Source organism: Phaenicophaeus curvirostris, chromosome Z, assembly GCF_032191515.1.
Source record: "Phaenicophaeus curvirostris isolate KB17595 chromosome Z, BPBGC_Pcur_1.0, whole genome shotgun sequence".
Classification (NCBI taxonomy): domain Eukaryota; kingdom Metazoa; phylum Chordata; class Aves; order Cuculiformes; family Cuculidae; genus Phaenicophaeus; species Phaenicophaeus curvirostris.
The window spans coordinates 33,905,408-33,921,525 of NC_091431.1; the positions used below are offsets into that span (position 1 = coordinate 33,905,408).

A 16,118-nucleotide genomic window follows, 5' to 3' on the forward strand; every position below is an offset into this window, starting at 1 on the left:
CTGTGAAGGGACCATGGAGTGGGCAGCGCCTCACCATGGAATATAAGCTTCCGTTGTGTTGCGCGGGTGCTGGGGTGGACGTGCAAAAGTAGTTACTGAAGTGAGTTCGGAGGAGTCCCTGAGCCTGCAAAGGGACTTGCCCTCTTATGATTTTTTTCCATTGTTTCCAAGGCATCCGAGACTAATTTCTTAGAGAGCTTTATGCTATTCTGTGTTGTGTGTGTCAGTGCACATTCAATCTGGAAGACAGAATGTATTTTTCACGCTGAAATAAGCTTTATTTTCATGGCAAAAACTTCCTCTTATTAAGCCTCTTTAAATTTATTGGATAACGTTTAACTGTATTTGGAGATGTGAGGCACTAGGATTTGGTTGGAAATAGCAGTGTCATACTAATTCTAAGCCTTTGTTGCGTCCATTCTTTTGATGGTAGTGTTGGATGTCTGCATGGTATTAAACATAATTCTTTTACTTAAATCATTTTAATAATGGTGGATATGTTTTAAGTCATTTTTGTTTGTTGTTTCTTTTTTAAGTTAGGTGACACAATGACAGACTTTGAAAATAATCTCCATCAGGACATGATTTCTCAGCTGCATCATTTTGCTGCTATTGGAGATGCAGCCAGATTGAAAGCATTGCTCAGTCATTCTCCTTCACTTATCAATTCAACAGCGGATAATGGCTGGACAGCCCTGATGTATGGTGCCAGAAATGGACGCCTTGAGGTTGTGCAGCTTCTTCTTGAAAAAGGGTAAGCAGTTTAGTAGGTCTACAGAAGAGCTCTAACCTGAATCCCTTTCTGCCTATCTCAACTTGATCTCAGAAAAGTAAATTTACCTAGCAGATAGCAGAAAAAAATTCAGGGTTAAAATGCTCTGTCTGTTTATAACTGAATTCGGCTGTTGCATCATGCAACATGATAAGAAACTCTTTTAAGTTGTGAGCATCTCTAAAATTATTACTTTTATCTTAAAGAGTATACTGTAACTTCTCCCAGAGACCAGCAGAATAGAACAAAGTTTGTATCCCATTCTGACTACTGTACTGAGTATAAATTTGGTATTAATTTATTGTTCCACTTGGACTTTTTCTCTAAACTTTATTTGCAATCCACTTGGATCTACCTTATAGTGCAGAATGTTTGCTGAAAGTGGCTATTAAGTAGGACATGACAGGCACACCTTTACAAAAGTTACTGATTAGTTAATTTTGTCTCTTATTTTTTGGACAATTTGGTTTCTTCTTTCTGCTTGAGCTGTCATGTTATTTTTTTCAGTCAGTATGACACCAAGCATGTTCATTTCTTTTCAAAAACTTGCTACTATATAAATATATGTAGACATACATATATAGTCTATCTTCAAGTCAACTATTCTAGTTTTTCAAGACACTCAGAGGAGCAAAGAATGCTTCAGAGTTCTCCTTGAGACCCCAAAGAAGATTATTCTGAAGCCTGAAAAAAGTCAGGATCTGAAAATTTCAAATAGGAAGGGTTTCAAGATCGAGGGTGAGAGTCAGGTATTGCAGTTCAATTGAACTCTACTTTGATCGAGACCAACTTATTCCTTTCTGCGCCAAGTTTTGTTCATTCTGTGGTTATGAGTAATCTCAAGCGCAGCATTCCACAGCCTCCAGTGATAATCCCACCCTTTTTTTTCCTTTCACTCATACCCAGATGCTGTCCTTCTGTGAAGGCTCAGCAGGGAGCTTAATGTAAATTAAGTTTTGAATGCTTTTCTACAATATATTCCCAAATCCCTCAGAAACTATTGAGGCTAATATAAAATCTTAAGTCAAAACAATCTTTCCTGTGGTGCAGTTACCTGTGTATCAGCAATGTGAACATACTGATGTTTTCTGGTTTTAAAAACTGCTGAGTCTGGCCCCACATCTGCTGTATAATATGTAGTTTACAGTGAAACTTCTGTTTTACTTAGCTGCTTGAATTAAATTTGACAGAAATAACAAGTGCATTGTATTTGACATCCCAGTCAACCCCAGTCAATTTCAGATGTTTTACTTTTTTCTGTTGATATTTAAGTATATGGCATGAGGCAGTGTTCCCTCATACGTGTCACTTTGCAGACGTTTTGGTAACAAAGAGATCCCTACAGGGACCAGCACCTCAGTTCTAAGGATGCTACTTCTCTCACTAACAGAAGCTGTATTCCTGATTTTTATTTAATGATATTTTCTTGTAAGTGTTTTGATGCCACTTCGAATAGTGTCTGAAAAGTAATGCTAGCTGAACTCCTTTTTTTTAATTAGTTATTTAGAAGAGACGTGTAGCCTGGCTACAGCCAGTTCTATCTGTAAATGATCTTGAGCCTTCTTTTTTTTTTTCCTTTTGCATGATGCATTGTGTGGGATTTTAATTAATTCATTGCTATTGTAGAACTGCATGAACCATAGTAAATAATACCTGGAGGAGATCAACAAAGCTGTGGGATCTGGCTGAAAGAAAAGAACTTGAAGTTTAGTTTTCATTGCTGTAATGCTAAGTATTTAGCCTGAAGAGTGCCCCAGTATGCAAAGAACGTCTAAAAGCTCTTACATCTTAGTAGTATCAGATCTCTATGCTGTAAGTAAGAATAGTATAGCATCAGGACTCTTCCTAAACATATTGACCCTGGTAACCACTTTTCTGTTTCTCTAGGTGTGACAGATCCATTGCTAACAAATCAAGGCAGACAGCTCTGGACATTGCTTCGTTTTGGGGGTACAAGCACATAGCTAATTTGTTGGTTAATGTGAAGGGTGGGCAGAGGCCTAATTTTCTGTCAAATGAAGTGAAAGAATATGGAAATTATTTTGGATTGACACTTCTGGACAGAAGGAGTGATAAAAGAACAGATGCCAAGTGGCTAAGCAAAAAACAAAGCCATCCAACTACCGTATACATCCTCTTCTCAGATTTAAGTCCTTTGGTTACTTTGGGTGGTGGACTTGAGAGCTCCCAGCAGCCAGAAGTAAAGCTTTGTAGGCTGTACCACAAGGATGTGGAGCAGTACGTGAACCAATGTGAAGAAAGCACCTTGATTTTCCTTGGAGTTGAACTTCAGTCCCACGTGAACCTGCTGGATACTTGCACTGGAAGAGTTCTACAAGAAGATGAAGAGGATGGGTTAGTTGCTTGGTTTGCTTTTAGCATGGATTCTCCTTCTGCTGAAAAATTTAAACAGAGGCATAAAGACTGTTACTTCCTTCATCCACCAATGCCAGCCCTACTGCAGCTCCCTGAAAAAGAAGCTGGTAAGATGCATAAAATCCAGCAGTTATAAAATGTGTAATCAGAAAGATAGGCTTTGGGATTCATTGAAGTATAATGCAAGGACAAACCATTGCAAAGGAATTGAGTATTTTCAGTGGCTTTAGAAATATTTTAATTTTAAAAGCCTGTCAGTGGTTTTGTGGAGAATTTTGTACTTAAGAACGTATGTAGTTAAAAAGTGCCAGCATCTGCAATGGCAGGTATTAGACTGTAAAATCTAGTGATCATCATGGCTTTATGAATGGTACTATTTAAATATTAATGCATGTTCATTAATGCAAAACAAAGAAAAAAAAATCTCATTAGTGAGTTCTCATAAGAAATGAATCTGTGTCTTGAATAAGAGTGTGTTGGATACTTATCTAAGAAGGAAACAGTACGTTTAAGTGTTGGAAAGTCAGGATGTCCAAGCTAATTATTGTCTTTATGGAAATGTTGTTAACAACTGCTGTTATAATAATTCTGCATTTACAGAAGGGTAAAGGGGAAACTTGACTTGCATCTGAAGTTTAAATGGAACAATGCATTATTATGTCAATACCTGTAGTAGCTCTAAAGTGGCCCTCTGGAAAGGGTGTGATATATAGTTCTGACTCTTCTCACAGGCAAAGTAAAAGAGAATCAGGGTATATCGATACAGATTAATTTGTTTCTGAATATAAATTGGTCTATAGCTACAAAGCGATGTGTTCTATTGCATGTGCTCTGCTACAAAGAAAAAGATCTGAATAACTTGTATTGTTCAACTTCTCTGTAGGATGTTATCATTCAAGCCATAGCTTTACTCTGATTTTTGTGTCAAACTTTACTGCTTCCTTTTTCTATACTAGTAAAAGCTTTTATGAATTAGTATTTGATTTTTATTTTTTTTTTTTTACTTTCAATGAATTCTTTTAAAGGAGTAGTAGCCCAGGCTAGATCTATTCTAGCATGGCACAGTCGCTACCAATTCTGCCCAACATGTGGGAGCCTAACCAAGAGTGAAGAAGGGGGTTACAAGAAAACTTGCTTAAAAGAAGATTGTCCCAGTCTCCAAGGTGTTCACAACACATCATATCCAAGAGTTGGTGAGAATGTTGTAGAATACACTTGGTCAAAAGTGGCTTGTTTGTACTATTATACATGTAAATAAATTTATGTTTAGTTATTTCAGCTGCTTGCTTCTGCCAGGTCTTACATACTCGTCCCTCCCCAGAGTATGTTTGTCTAAGCTCTATTCTTGAGAATTAAATAGTTCAGGCTTCTCTTTCATAAAGTAGTCTGTGTCAAAGAATTACTGTGTCAATATCAATATTTATTGTAATGGAGTAATATCAATTAGAAGATCCAACAACATAAATGAGATATTAACAATTTCCCCCACTCCTTGCATATTATTTTCTTACATTTTTCAAGCTCTCTGAGTTTGAAACAGCTCTGTATCAGATTTCTGATACAGTGCACATTTTCCTATAGTGCCACTTTGACTGCATTACCATGTTCACTGGCTTTCATTATTCATTGTCAGTCACAAACCACCAGGCCTATTTCCACTTGGTGTATAAGCTTGTATAGACAGTCTTCTATAGCTTCTTTTGTTTGTGTGTCGCAATGGAAGTGTACTACATTATTGACGGGAAAACAAAGACAGATTAAAAAGTTTGACATTTCCTGGATAATTTGGTGGCTCTTTGATCACTTTTCCTCTCCCTACCTTGCCCTTTCTTGGTATTTGTAGTTCTGGTTGTTGTATGTGTGTTGCATTCCTGCATTTCATGTTCTCTCCCATACTCTAGATATATGTTTGTAGTAATCATAACATGCTGCCATATTCTTCTGTCTTATGGACTATAGTGAACTTTGCTAAAATACTAGTGGCTGTTTCTTTACAATCTCTATCACAACAAACTTAGAGGAGGAATGGGATTGTATAGGAAAGACTGATGAACCAGCATTTTCTACTCATGCCTTTCCCTGAAGAAAGTTTACAGATAGCAACACTAAATATTCTACACTATGCTACATGGCAGATACCTTTGAACAGGACAGCAACCTTTGAAATTATTGATTATAGGGGTTCCTGGATCAAGTCTTTTCATACAGAGAAAATACTAGTGTTTTGGACAAAAAAAAAATCCCATGAAAAACAACAGCAAGAGAAAAAATATATAAAGGCAGAGATAGATATAAAAATATAAAACCAAAACATTGAGATACTCAAGAGCTAGATAACAATAAAGAAGGGCAAAAGGTCATAGATGAACAGTGTGCAGAAAGGTATGACAAAGAATAATGCTACTAGGAAGAAAGAAAAGACACACAATATAACCCCACATAAAATGACCAGAAGTGAGGAAGTGGATGAAGTTCGACATGAGGTGAGAGATTGATAGCAGTCAACAAAGTGAGAAGTGGGAAAGCTTAGTTAGCATTTACATTGTGACTGTATTTCAGTCAAAAGGATCTTCTTGAGATATATGTGTGGAGGAGTTTATAGTAAATAGTTTTATCTGCAGAATTTTTTGCTATCTGCTGCTTGCATAGCTAGGTAGTATTGCTGGCACTCAACAGATTATGTGCTTTGGTTGCAGGTATTTTACATACTGCATTCAAGCCTTGGTTAGTAAACTTCTAGAAAGTATGTATGTTGCAAAACAAAGCAAACAAATGTCTTGCAGGAGAAAAAAATCAAGTGAAATAAAATAACAACTTGCTCTGGGCATCTACACAATTCTTATTACAGTCACTTAAAGGTATCTGAATTATATGTACATGTATTACTGTCAGATAGGCTGAAGTTTATTACTGCTCTTAAGTCCTCCGACAAATGTTGGAATATATTCCTTTAATGTCCTCCGTAGATCCTGTAGTTATAATGCAAGTCATCCATCCAGATGGGAACCACTGCCTTTTAGGTAGACACAAGAGGTCTCCCCCAGGAATGTTTACCTGTCTTGCTGGATTTGTAGAACCTGGTGAGTAATTTCATTATCCCTTACCAAACAGATTTTCTCACATATCAACACTTTACATTGAAAATAAGATACTTGTTATGTCAAATAAGCGGCTTTGCTTCCTCTTAGATAAGTTGTTATAATAAATGTGCCTGTTCTTTACTTTCCAGCAGCTGATTTAAAAAAAAAGCAAAAAGCAACTTAGAATCAGAGAATTATAGAATCACCAGGTTGGAAGAGAAACCGCTGGATCGTTGAGTCCAACCATTCCTATCAAACACTAAACCATGTCCCTCAGCACCTCATCCACTCCTCCCTTACACACCTCCAGGGAAGGTGACTCAACCACCTCCCTGGGTAGCCTGTCCCAGTGCCCAGTGACCCTTTCTGTGAAAAATTTTTTCCTAATGTTCAGCTAAATCTCCCCTGGCAGAGCTTGAGGCCATTTCCTCTTGTCCTGTCCCCTGTCACTTGGGAGAAGAGGCCAGCTCCCTCCTCTCCACAACCTCCTTTCAGGTAGTTGTAGAGAGCAGTAAGGTCTCCCCTCAGTCTTCTCCAGGCTAAACAACCACAGCTCTCAGCCGTTCCTCATAAGGCCTGTTCTCCAGCCCCTTCACCAGCTTCATCGCTCTTCTCTGGACTCACTCCAGAGCCTCAACATCCTTCTTGTGGTGAGGGGCCCAGAACTGAACACAGGATTCAAGGAGCGGTCTCACCAGTGCCGAGTACAGAGGGAGGATAACCTCCCTGGACCTGCTGGCCACACTGTTTCTTATACAAGCCAAGATGCTACTGGCCTTCTTGGCTGCCTGGGCATGCTGCTGGCTCATGTTCAGACAGCTGTCAATCAACACTGCAGGTCTTTCTCCTCCAGGCAGCTTTCTAACCAGTCTTCTCCTAGTCTGTAGCACTGCATAGGGTTGTTGTGCCCCAAGCGCAGGACCCAGCATTTGGCCTTGTTAAACCTCATGCCATTGGACTCAGCCCAGCGGTCCAGCCTGTTCAGATCCCTTTGCAGAGCCTCCCTACCCTCCAGCAGATCAACACTTCCACCCAGCTTAGTGTCATCCGCTGACTTGCTAAGGGTGCACTCAATGCCTTCATCCAGGTCGTTGATAAAGACATTGAACAGGGCTGGACCCAGCACTGAGCCCTGGGGAACCCCACTTGTAACTTGCCTCCAGCTGCATTTAATGCTATTTACCGCCACTCTCTGGGTCCAGCCATCCAACTGGTTTTCTACCCAGGAGAGTGTGCGCCTGTCCAGGCCAGAGGCTGACAGTTTCTGAAGCAGAATGCTGTGAGAAACTGTGTCAAAGGCTTTACTGAAGTCCAAGAAGACCACATCCACAGCCTTTCCCTCATCAAGTAGTAGAGTCAGTTGAGCTAAAAGTAGCTTTGTCATCATACCCATATTTAAATGAAAAATAAAAATTTTAGACACATATTAGTATCACGAATTTCTTTGGCAATACTTAGCAAAGGATTTTACCATGGGCAAAATAAAAGTTAAAGCATAACTTGGGATTGACATAAAATTATATGTGTACCTATATGTTATGAGCCCAGTTGATTATATGGAAGATAAGCAGAAATTATATAGTTACAAAATAAAAGTAGAGAGATACTTCGGTAGCTGTTTCAGGAATAATAGTTGTAATTAGTTAAAATTAGTAATAGCTGCTGAACAATTTGTAAAACATCCCTGTATTGGGAGTACGTCTTAATCACTAGTGAAATTATAGTGTATAACCGTATTCAGTAACTGTGTGCAGTTGAGTATGGCAACAGGAAAGCCAAGATGTTTATTTCTTTAATCCCTTATTTCTTCTGCCAGCCTTATTAGTTTCCAATATTTAGAATTAGCTGATTTTTATCATCAGCTTCTAATGAGCTCAATGTAGCTGAACTAAAACTTCTGTGTCTGGTGCATGGCATGTCTGTTCTAATGAACATGTAATCAGCGGTTACAACACAGTATGTGTAGGCATATATAAGACTATGACCATTAATACTCAACATACACATCACCACTGCAGCTTGTTTGGAAAATTGTCTGTCTGTGTTGGAAAAATGAAGAATGAATCGGGCAAAGTGAATAATACAATGTAGAAATGTGTGCAAGTCTTCTTAAGTCTCTGTTTTCTTACTATTGTCATTTAAATATTGATTTCCAGGTCATATTACATGCTGTCACAATCACACTGAAAATCTAAAAGTTAACACAATGCTTTTTATAAATTAACTGATCAACATTTCATATTTAATTAAAGCAACAATATATTTCCTACCAAATTTTTGATGTTTTAGGTAATAATAGTTTGCCTGTATGATAAATTATCAATTCAGGAAATAAACATTATGATCTTACTTTATTTTCAAAGGTCCAGGAAATAAACATTATGATCTTACTTTATTTTCAAAGGTCCATTTTGCTTGAAATGTCTGTGCCCTGATCTGTGAAGTAGATCTCTGTAGGTAGTTGTCAGAGGGAGTTTCAAATCTTGTAAGTCAGTTTGAAGCACATGATGTAATTATTGCATGGAGTATTTTCATAAGCTGCTTGTTCTTTGCCCTTTTTGATTAGGTGAAACAATAGAAGATGCTGTTCGAAGAGAAGTAGAAGAAGAGGCTGGAGTCAAAGTTGGCCATGTTCAGTATGTCTCTTGTCAGCCGTGGCCAATGCCGTCCTCCCTAATGATTGGCTGCTTAGCTGTTGCAGTGTCTACAGAAATTAAAGTTGACAAGAATGAAGTAGAGGATGCCTGCTGGTTCACTAGAGAACAGGTAAAGCTCAGTTTTATTTCCTTCCTGTGTTGATTAGCCTGTGACTATATTGGCTCTGGCATACAAGATACTTGCTTTTTTTCATATTTATGGTAATTTGATTCAAATGCAAGCCCATCTTATGACATTTTCACCAGGTAGCTCTTCACTTTTTCCTTTTGGGAGATACTCAAGTTACTGTTACTTTAACCAACTTTCTTAGCAAGCCTGTGCTTTTTATTTTGGCAGAAGTAGTATTTAGTGGCGTTCATCATCTTAAGTTTCTCCAAACAAGCATACTACCAGATTTGGTGGTTTTGGTGGATTTTAAGTAAAAATTTCAGAAACTCCTTAGTTTAAACATCTGTTTCTGTCTTACTACTCTGGTATTGAATGCAGTTTACTATGCATTAATAGGAATTTATATACTTAGCTTTACTGAGTATTTAAAAAATAGTCAAATGAAAGAGAGGTAAAAAAGACTTTCACAGAGAGGGTTGTAAAGTTTATGGGTGGAAAAAAGAAAGACTGCTTACACAACGTAGTTTTCACAGGTTTATCCACAGGCTACTTATAAGCTACACTTTTAATAACAGTGTACTTCTGCCTAGCAGTTACCAGTCAATTCTGTAAATCAATTTGAAGGTGAAATTAGTCACCTACAATCTCAGTGTATTCCTGACAACACAGATAGCATTATTTTATTAAGTGAGTATCAGTTCTGAGTACAGCTACTCATATGCAAATTGGTCTAAAGTTGGAAATGTACTTTAGAGAGTAAGCTTTGAAAGTTTACTCCATGTTGCTTCCAACAGATTCAAAAAACCCATATAGCACATTTCCTTCTGAACTGCACATATTAAAATAATTACTTTTTAATTTATGAAATAGTGTAGAGCACCATCTGGTGGTCCTTACCGTAGGGAGGTTTCGCAAAAAACTTAAATAGTGTATTAAAAGTCAATTTCTACAGTTGTATTCCAAAGAAAGCATCCTTTGGGGCATGTTCGAGCTCAAATATGTCGAAATTTACACAGAATCATGTGGGTTTTATTCTCTGCAGTTTTTATTCTCTGCATCTGTTTTGGAGAATCTCATAGTGGCTCTTTGATAGCTATAGTAATAATAGACTGAAAGACCATCATAGTAAAATATTTCCTGTGTTAATACAACATTAGATCACTTATGGTTTATAATATTATCTTCTAAAGAAATATTCTCTTTATTGCAGGTCATGGAAGTTCTTATTAAAGGAAATCGGCATTCTTTCTTTGTACCACCAAGTCAAGCTATTGCGCACCAGTTAATAAAACATTGGATTGGAATGAATGCTAATCTTTAATAACTTATTTCTTTAACTTATATTACTTCTTCTAGTGAAAATTATATAAATCATAAATTAAAAAGAATTGTCTATCTAGTAAATGTTGAACCACATGAATTTTTAAGCCTTTCCTTTGGTTCCTGAACTAAACTATGGAAACCTTTGTAGGTGTTTTCTTATCTGTTCAGGTGTGAACTGAACAACAATCCCGCGATTATTCTAAGCAAGCAAGCAAGCAACAAATAGCTAAAATTGGTACCTTGTTTTCACAGGCTACCTTTTCATTACAGAATCAAATTGTTATGCCTTTTGTTATTATGCATGATTATTTTTAAGCTAATAGCATACTTAAATGATGACTGTAGGGTACTTTGTATCTTTTACTTTAATAACCCTCTAAGCAGAGTATTTACTACTCTAGTCTGATTTGCCCCACACTTACTAATTGTATGTCAGCCTGAATTTAAAAATATAACACGATACTCTGTTTATGATAAAAGTATAGGAGAACCATCCCAAAAAGACTAAACTATAGAGATTTTTATGTAATAATAATGTATTTATTTACCCTAGGCGGTAAAATCTTTTATTCTCTGATAATTAGAAATGGAACAGTAGAGTAATGGAGGTGCAAAGCAGATTCATTACACAAAAGGTAATATCTCAAAATATGTACGAAGTTCTTCTGTGGAAATAGAGACACTAAGATTGTTGCTGCAGATAAGAATTTTGCGGTTGAAAGAAGTACATGAACCCCAGCTCTAAGACTAGGAAAGCAATATATGAATTAAAATACTTATGTATGTATATTTAATACTGCAGTTCAGATTTGTTCCTTAATCTCTCGTGTTATTGAGAAAAAGGATAACTTAATATTCTATCAAAATAGAAGATTATAAAATTATATTGCTTTATTATTAAAGTAGTTTTGTGGTGGCTCAGTAATCCATGTTTATGCAGTTATTGCAGTGATATAAAAGAAAATATAAATGACCAGCCCGAAATAAAATTATAATCATAAATATTAACTTAGTACCATATGGCAATTTTTTTATTCAGAGTAATTTGAATATTTTTCTAAATCAGTTAATGATGTTAGATTTGTTTCAAGATTCTTTGCAAACTAGTATCAGTAAAAATATTTTACAAATCTTAATAGTTCTTTTTCTTCTATCTAGTGTCATACTGGGCTCAGCATCCTTTTTATAAGGCATTAGATATCAAACTTTAAAGCAAGAAGCATTTCTGACAGTCTTGGAACAGTTGTCAGATCATTACATTGCTTCATTATTTTCTTTGTTTAGTTATACCTACAAATGAAGAAAATCAGGTTATCTGTTGAGCCATATGGAAAAAGGACGCAATGCACTGCTTCCTTTAAAAATTGCTTTTGCAAGGGGAGATATGAAAAGTTGTCATGGACTACAACTACCAGCAGGACCACATATTGTCAGTGAAATAAATATTTTTAAAAAATTGTAGGGCAAAAGGAAGCCTAGCTGCAGCCTGTTCATGCAAGTCAAATGAGAGCATTGGACAAAATCTAAACAGTGGTGGAAGCTAAGAAATGCAAGGAGCTTTTGTCTAGTCACTGCACATCAAGAGAGATGAACAAGGAAGGAATGAGGAACAGATGGAAAAGAGAGGATAAAGCAAAGAGCAAATCTGGTAACAAAGGAAATAATTTATCACATTGAGATAATTAAAAATACATGTATAAGACCTATCCTAATATTAGCTTTTCATGGTGGCTTGCTATAGAAATAGCTTTGTAACTATGAAATTCAGAAGAAAGTATTGGTAACCAGTACTGGAGCATTACTCTTATGAGGAAAGGCTAAGAGACCTGGGTCTGTTTAGCCTGGAGAAAAGAAGGCTAAGAAGGGAATCTTATCAATGATTATAAATACATAAAGAGTGGGTGTCAAGACTCTTGGGGCTAGACTCTTCTTAATGGTGCCCAGCAACAGGACAAGGGTCAATGGGAACAAACTGGAACACAGGAAGTTCCGTCTGAACTTGAGGAAAAAAATCCTTTGCTTGTGAGGGTGACAGCACAGGAACAGGCTGCTTGCAGAGGCTGTGGAATCTCCTTCTCTGGAGATATTCAAAGCTCACCTGGATGTATTCCTATGTAACTGCTGTAGGTGAACCTGCTTCATCAATAGGGCTGTACTAGGGGACCTCCATGGGTGCCTTCCAAACTCTGCCATTCTGTGATATTAAGAATCAGACTATTTTTTTAATTGAAAATCTGTACAAACAAGATATATCTGCAGTTATAGTGCTAATTAAGAATTAGAAACATTTCATTTTACTATATGTAAAAAGCAGAAAAAGATTATTTGGAAAAGAAAACAATTATACTCGTCTGAAAATAATATTTTAATAATCTTTCAGCTCTAATAACTTCTGATGTTGCAACAATTTTTAAATGTACCCATTTTCAAAAGCTAAACCAGCAGTTCTTTTTAAACTTTCCTTTCATTTTTCACCTCCCCAGCAGGTGAACTATTAACAGAGAAGTTGACAAATATCCCTTCTTTAGGAAAACAAATTTGATAATTTTAATCCATTATTTAAACTGGAACTTCTCTTGGCCTTTTATTGCTTAATTTGACCTATTTGCAGGTTGTGGGATTGAATTTTTGTTTGAAAATATCTATGCATAGATGTTTCCTGAAGCATAGTTATTGTTTGCAAGTTGCATATGAAATATCTAATTGGAGAGCAAAATATGTTATTCAGCAATTGCAGTTATTTAGTAATTAGAGTAATTTAGAAAAGTGCCAAACTAAATTTAGCAACAATTAAACAGAATATGTAGTGATTCTGACTGGAATATGATCAGGGCAACACTTTCTTAAGATTTGAGTTGTATGCCTGATCCAAAAAGGCTGCAGATTTGCATACAGGCTGTGTCTGCAACTGAATTAACGCAGTACAGTAAGAAAATAGTATTCCTTAAATGATTAAAAATAGAGGGGGTTTTTTCATGCTGTGTGATAAGGATTCCTCAATCTTTTCCCTCTTGTTTCTACAATAGTACCAGAGCAAAAAGAGTATTCATTACATGTAAATGTACAAAGCAGAAAATTCTGGAGATGCCTTTTCTCACAGTTTGCCTGTGCACTAATGAGAATTAATTTCTATTCAGTATTTAGTTCTTAAATATTCTGTATTTTATCTGATTTTTGAAATTATAATAACTTACAAATAATAGAAATAGAAAGTCAATAAAGTGTAAAAAACATGAGGTGTTTAAACAGAAAACAAAATTGATGCTACTAACCAAGCTGTAAGCTTATGAAATGTAATCACATCTCACGTAAGTATAATGTTAATTATGAGATTTTTACGAATTTTTTGGTCCCTATAAGTGCACTTCTTTTATCTCATTTTTCATATTGCAAATGTCTAAGCATGTGAAAAATAAAATCGTTCTAGTGTTGATACTATAGCGTACACATTATATTGTGTTTTGTGTAAGAATTTTGCCAAGTTGATAAGTCATTATCTTGAAATCTACAACATGAAGGAAAAAGGGGTGGATGTCAACGGGCTGATTAAAGGTAGACTAGACATGGTGCTTCATGGAATTAAATATACTAATCAGATTCTGAGCTTAGAAGACAGAAATAGAAAAAGGAAGTGGAGCAAGACCATGAAAAACATTGTTCCCTCTTTTATCTTTAATTTTAATTAGGTAATCTGATTAAGACTTTTCAGAGAAACATTTTGTAAAGCCCCAGTAAGTTGAGTTGTTTTTTTTTTTTATCTGCTTTAGCTGTTAAATAACTAGTAGTCCTCTATTGCTTCAGTGATTGGAAGGATATGTGTATTAAGAGCATATCATTGCTGACTGGGGTTGACAGTATGGAAGTGGATAAGTCCGAAAAAAAAAAAATTTGAACTTCTGATCCTGTTAAGCCATAGCAAAACAGCCAGCACATCCTTCATGAGCTTAGAAAAGCAAACTCTTCACAGGGTCCATAACAACAAGCAAGTATCTGAGGAAAATTAATATTGGCTCCTAGTAACTGTAAGTATAAAATACCCTTTTTTTTAAATGACACTCTGTCAAGTAGTAGACTTTAGATACTAATTATTTTAACTCATCATAGCTTTTATTAAACATGGGATTTCTGCACTTTTATACAGTAGATACATTGTAATGAATTTCAGTTATAGCTCAGTGGATATTTTATTTTTCTGAATAAATAAGAATGATAGTTTCCCAAAGATGGATTTTGATTGTGAGTAAATAAGAATATTTTCCTCAGTGAAAGGTATTTAACATGGATTTTTGATTCTTAAAACTGTATCTGTCATTTTACTTTGTCATGTAAGGTCTTATATTGTGGTAATGTAGAAATATAAAATATAAAATTAAAGCCTACCTAAACTAACTTCAGTTTGTTATTTGTATTGTCTTTCTGCAACTAATATTTCAGATGTGAATGTGACAAATGCTGTGATAAGACTACAGGATTATTAATCAAGAAGGAATATTACATATTGCTGAGCAGAGCTTACAAACTGTATTTGCAGCAATTGAATAAGTGTGTATAGTAGATTGTTTTTCCTCTTACCATTTCATCATCCTGCATACTTTGGTTAAGCATTTATTTCTTTTTAGGGAGAGAAACAGTCAAACTCTGTAGCTCTGCCAGTTCACTGAAGAAACGTAGACGTTTTCTCAACTAGTCTGCTAATTTTAAAAGATACCATATGAAATATTAAACATCCCAATTTTTGTTATTCTAAGCCAAATTACTCCTAATTTATGCAGCATAAATTGCTTTTTGAGAGGAAGTGACTCTACCAACTGCATAGTCAGAAAATGTGCTTTATAAGTTTCCCCTTTTTAGGCTCCAGAACTCAAACCCTGGAAGCTAGAATTGCGTTTTGTTTGGATTTTTTTATTTTATTTTTAAGAAGAAACTGTAGTTCTACCACTATGAACAGTTTTGACCTGTGGCTATTCTACTGATGATTTCACTGCTGCATGCTCACATTAGTAAATTTTTAGAAAGTACTATGTCATTTCCCACAATCCTGGCGTGCAGAGAACCAGTGCTACCTACCTTCAAAACTTTCAGATTGTCCCATACTATTTGAATGAGAACTAGTGACCTTCTCAGACCTAGAATTCATTCTGCGAAGTTCTATGATGCTTTGTCATGACAAAACCTGGCAAAACCATACAACTATGAGGAGAAATGTAAATGAATATGATTTTCATTTGAATTTATCCACAATACTTTCTACTTACTATTCCAGCACCTATCTTACAGTGTTTCCTTTTTTCTTTTTGGTATTGTTCTATGTTCTTTTCACTTTTCTATTCCTCCACCCATTTTAAAGCATGCTAACCTTGTCACGAAAGCCATCATAATTCAAATCCAGTGCTAACTGATTCTAATCATGCCTATTATTTTTCCCTAATAAAATGGACTTAAACACTGGTCTTTAAGGTTCCTGTCTGTAAGGTTCATTCAGCATTTCATTAAAATTCAGATTTTTTTTTTAAAGTAAAATGTAATCTATTGCACACAGCTGTACAATTAATCATCAATTACAAAAACAGACTAAAGTAAAACAGCTGCTCTTGATCTGCAAATAATTTTAAGTAGCATTTTAGCAATGAAACTTAGTAATTACATTTCCTGTATTGAGATTAACCATTTCATTATCATAGGATAGGGAAAAAAAGCATGAAAGCGGAATTCCTGAAGAAAGGCAAAGAAAAAGTGTAGCAAAAGAAAGTTTTTTGGAAAGAAAACCATGAAAATCAAGAAGGGAAAGTGGGAAGGGAAGG

At 35.8% G+C, this 16,118-nt stretch overlaps 2 protein-coding genes across 5 annotated transcripts in view; both read left to right on the forward strand.

The window, feature by feature from the left end:
• Positions 1-509: 509 nt before the first annotated feature.
• Positions 510-10,622, forward strand: NUDT12 (nudix hydrolase 12). The gene is made up of 6 exons (XM_069880422.1): positions 510-754; positions 2,660-3,255; positions 4,174-4,341; positions 6,115-6,228; positions 8,795-8,994; positions 10,205-10,622. Exons 1-6 carry the CDS (start codon positions 549-551, stop codon positions 10,313-10,315), a joined length of 1,395 nt encoding a protein of 464 aa, XP_069736523.1. The 5' UTR covers positions 510-548; the 3' UTR covers positions 10,316-10,622.
• A 3,020-nt stretch (positions 10,623-13,642) lies between these two features.
• LOC138733319 (uncharacterized) overlaps positions 13,643-16,118 on the forward strand; it is a 38,580-nt gene continuing 36,104 nt past the window's right edge. For 2 of the 4 annotated variants that reach the window (XM_069880409.1, XM_069880411.1), the window contains exon 1: positions 13,645-14,339. The gene's annotated coding sequence lies outside the window, so the exon portion shown is untranslated. Of the gene's footprint in view, positions 14,340-16,118 lie in introns of all 4 variants that reach the window. The other 2 variants (XM_069880412.1, XM_069880410.1) reach the window with 2 other exon arrangements.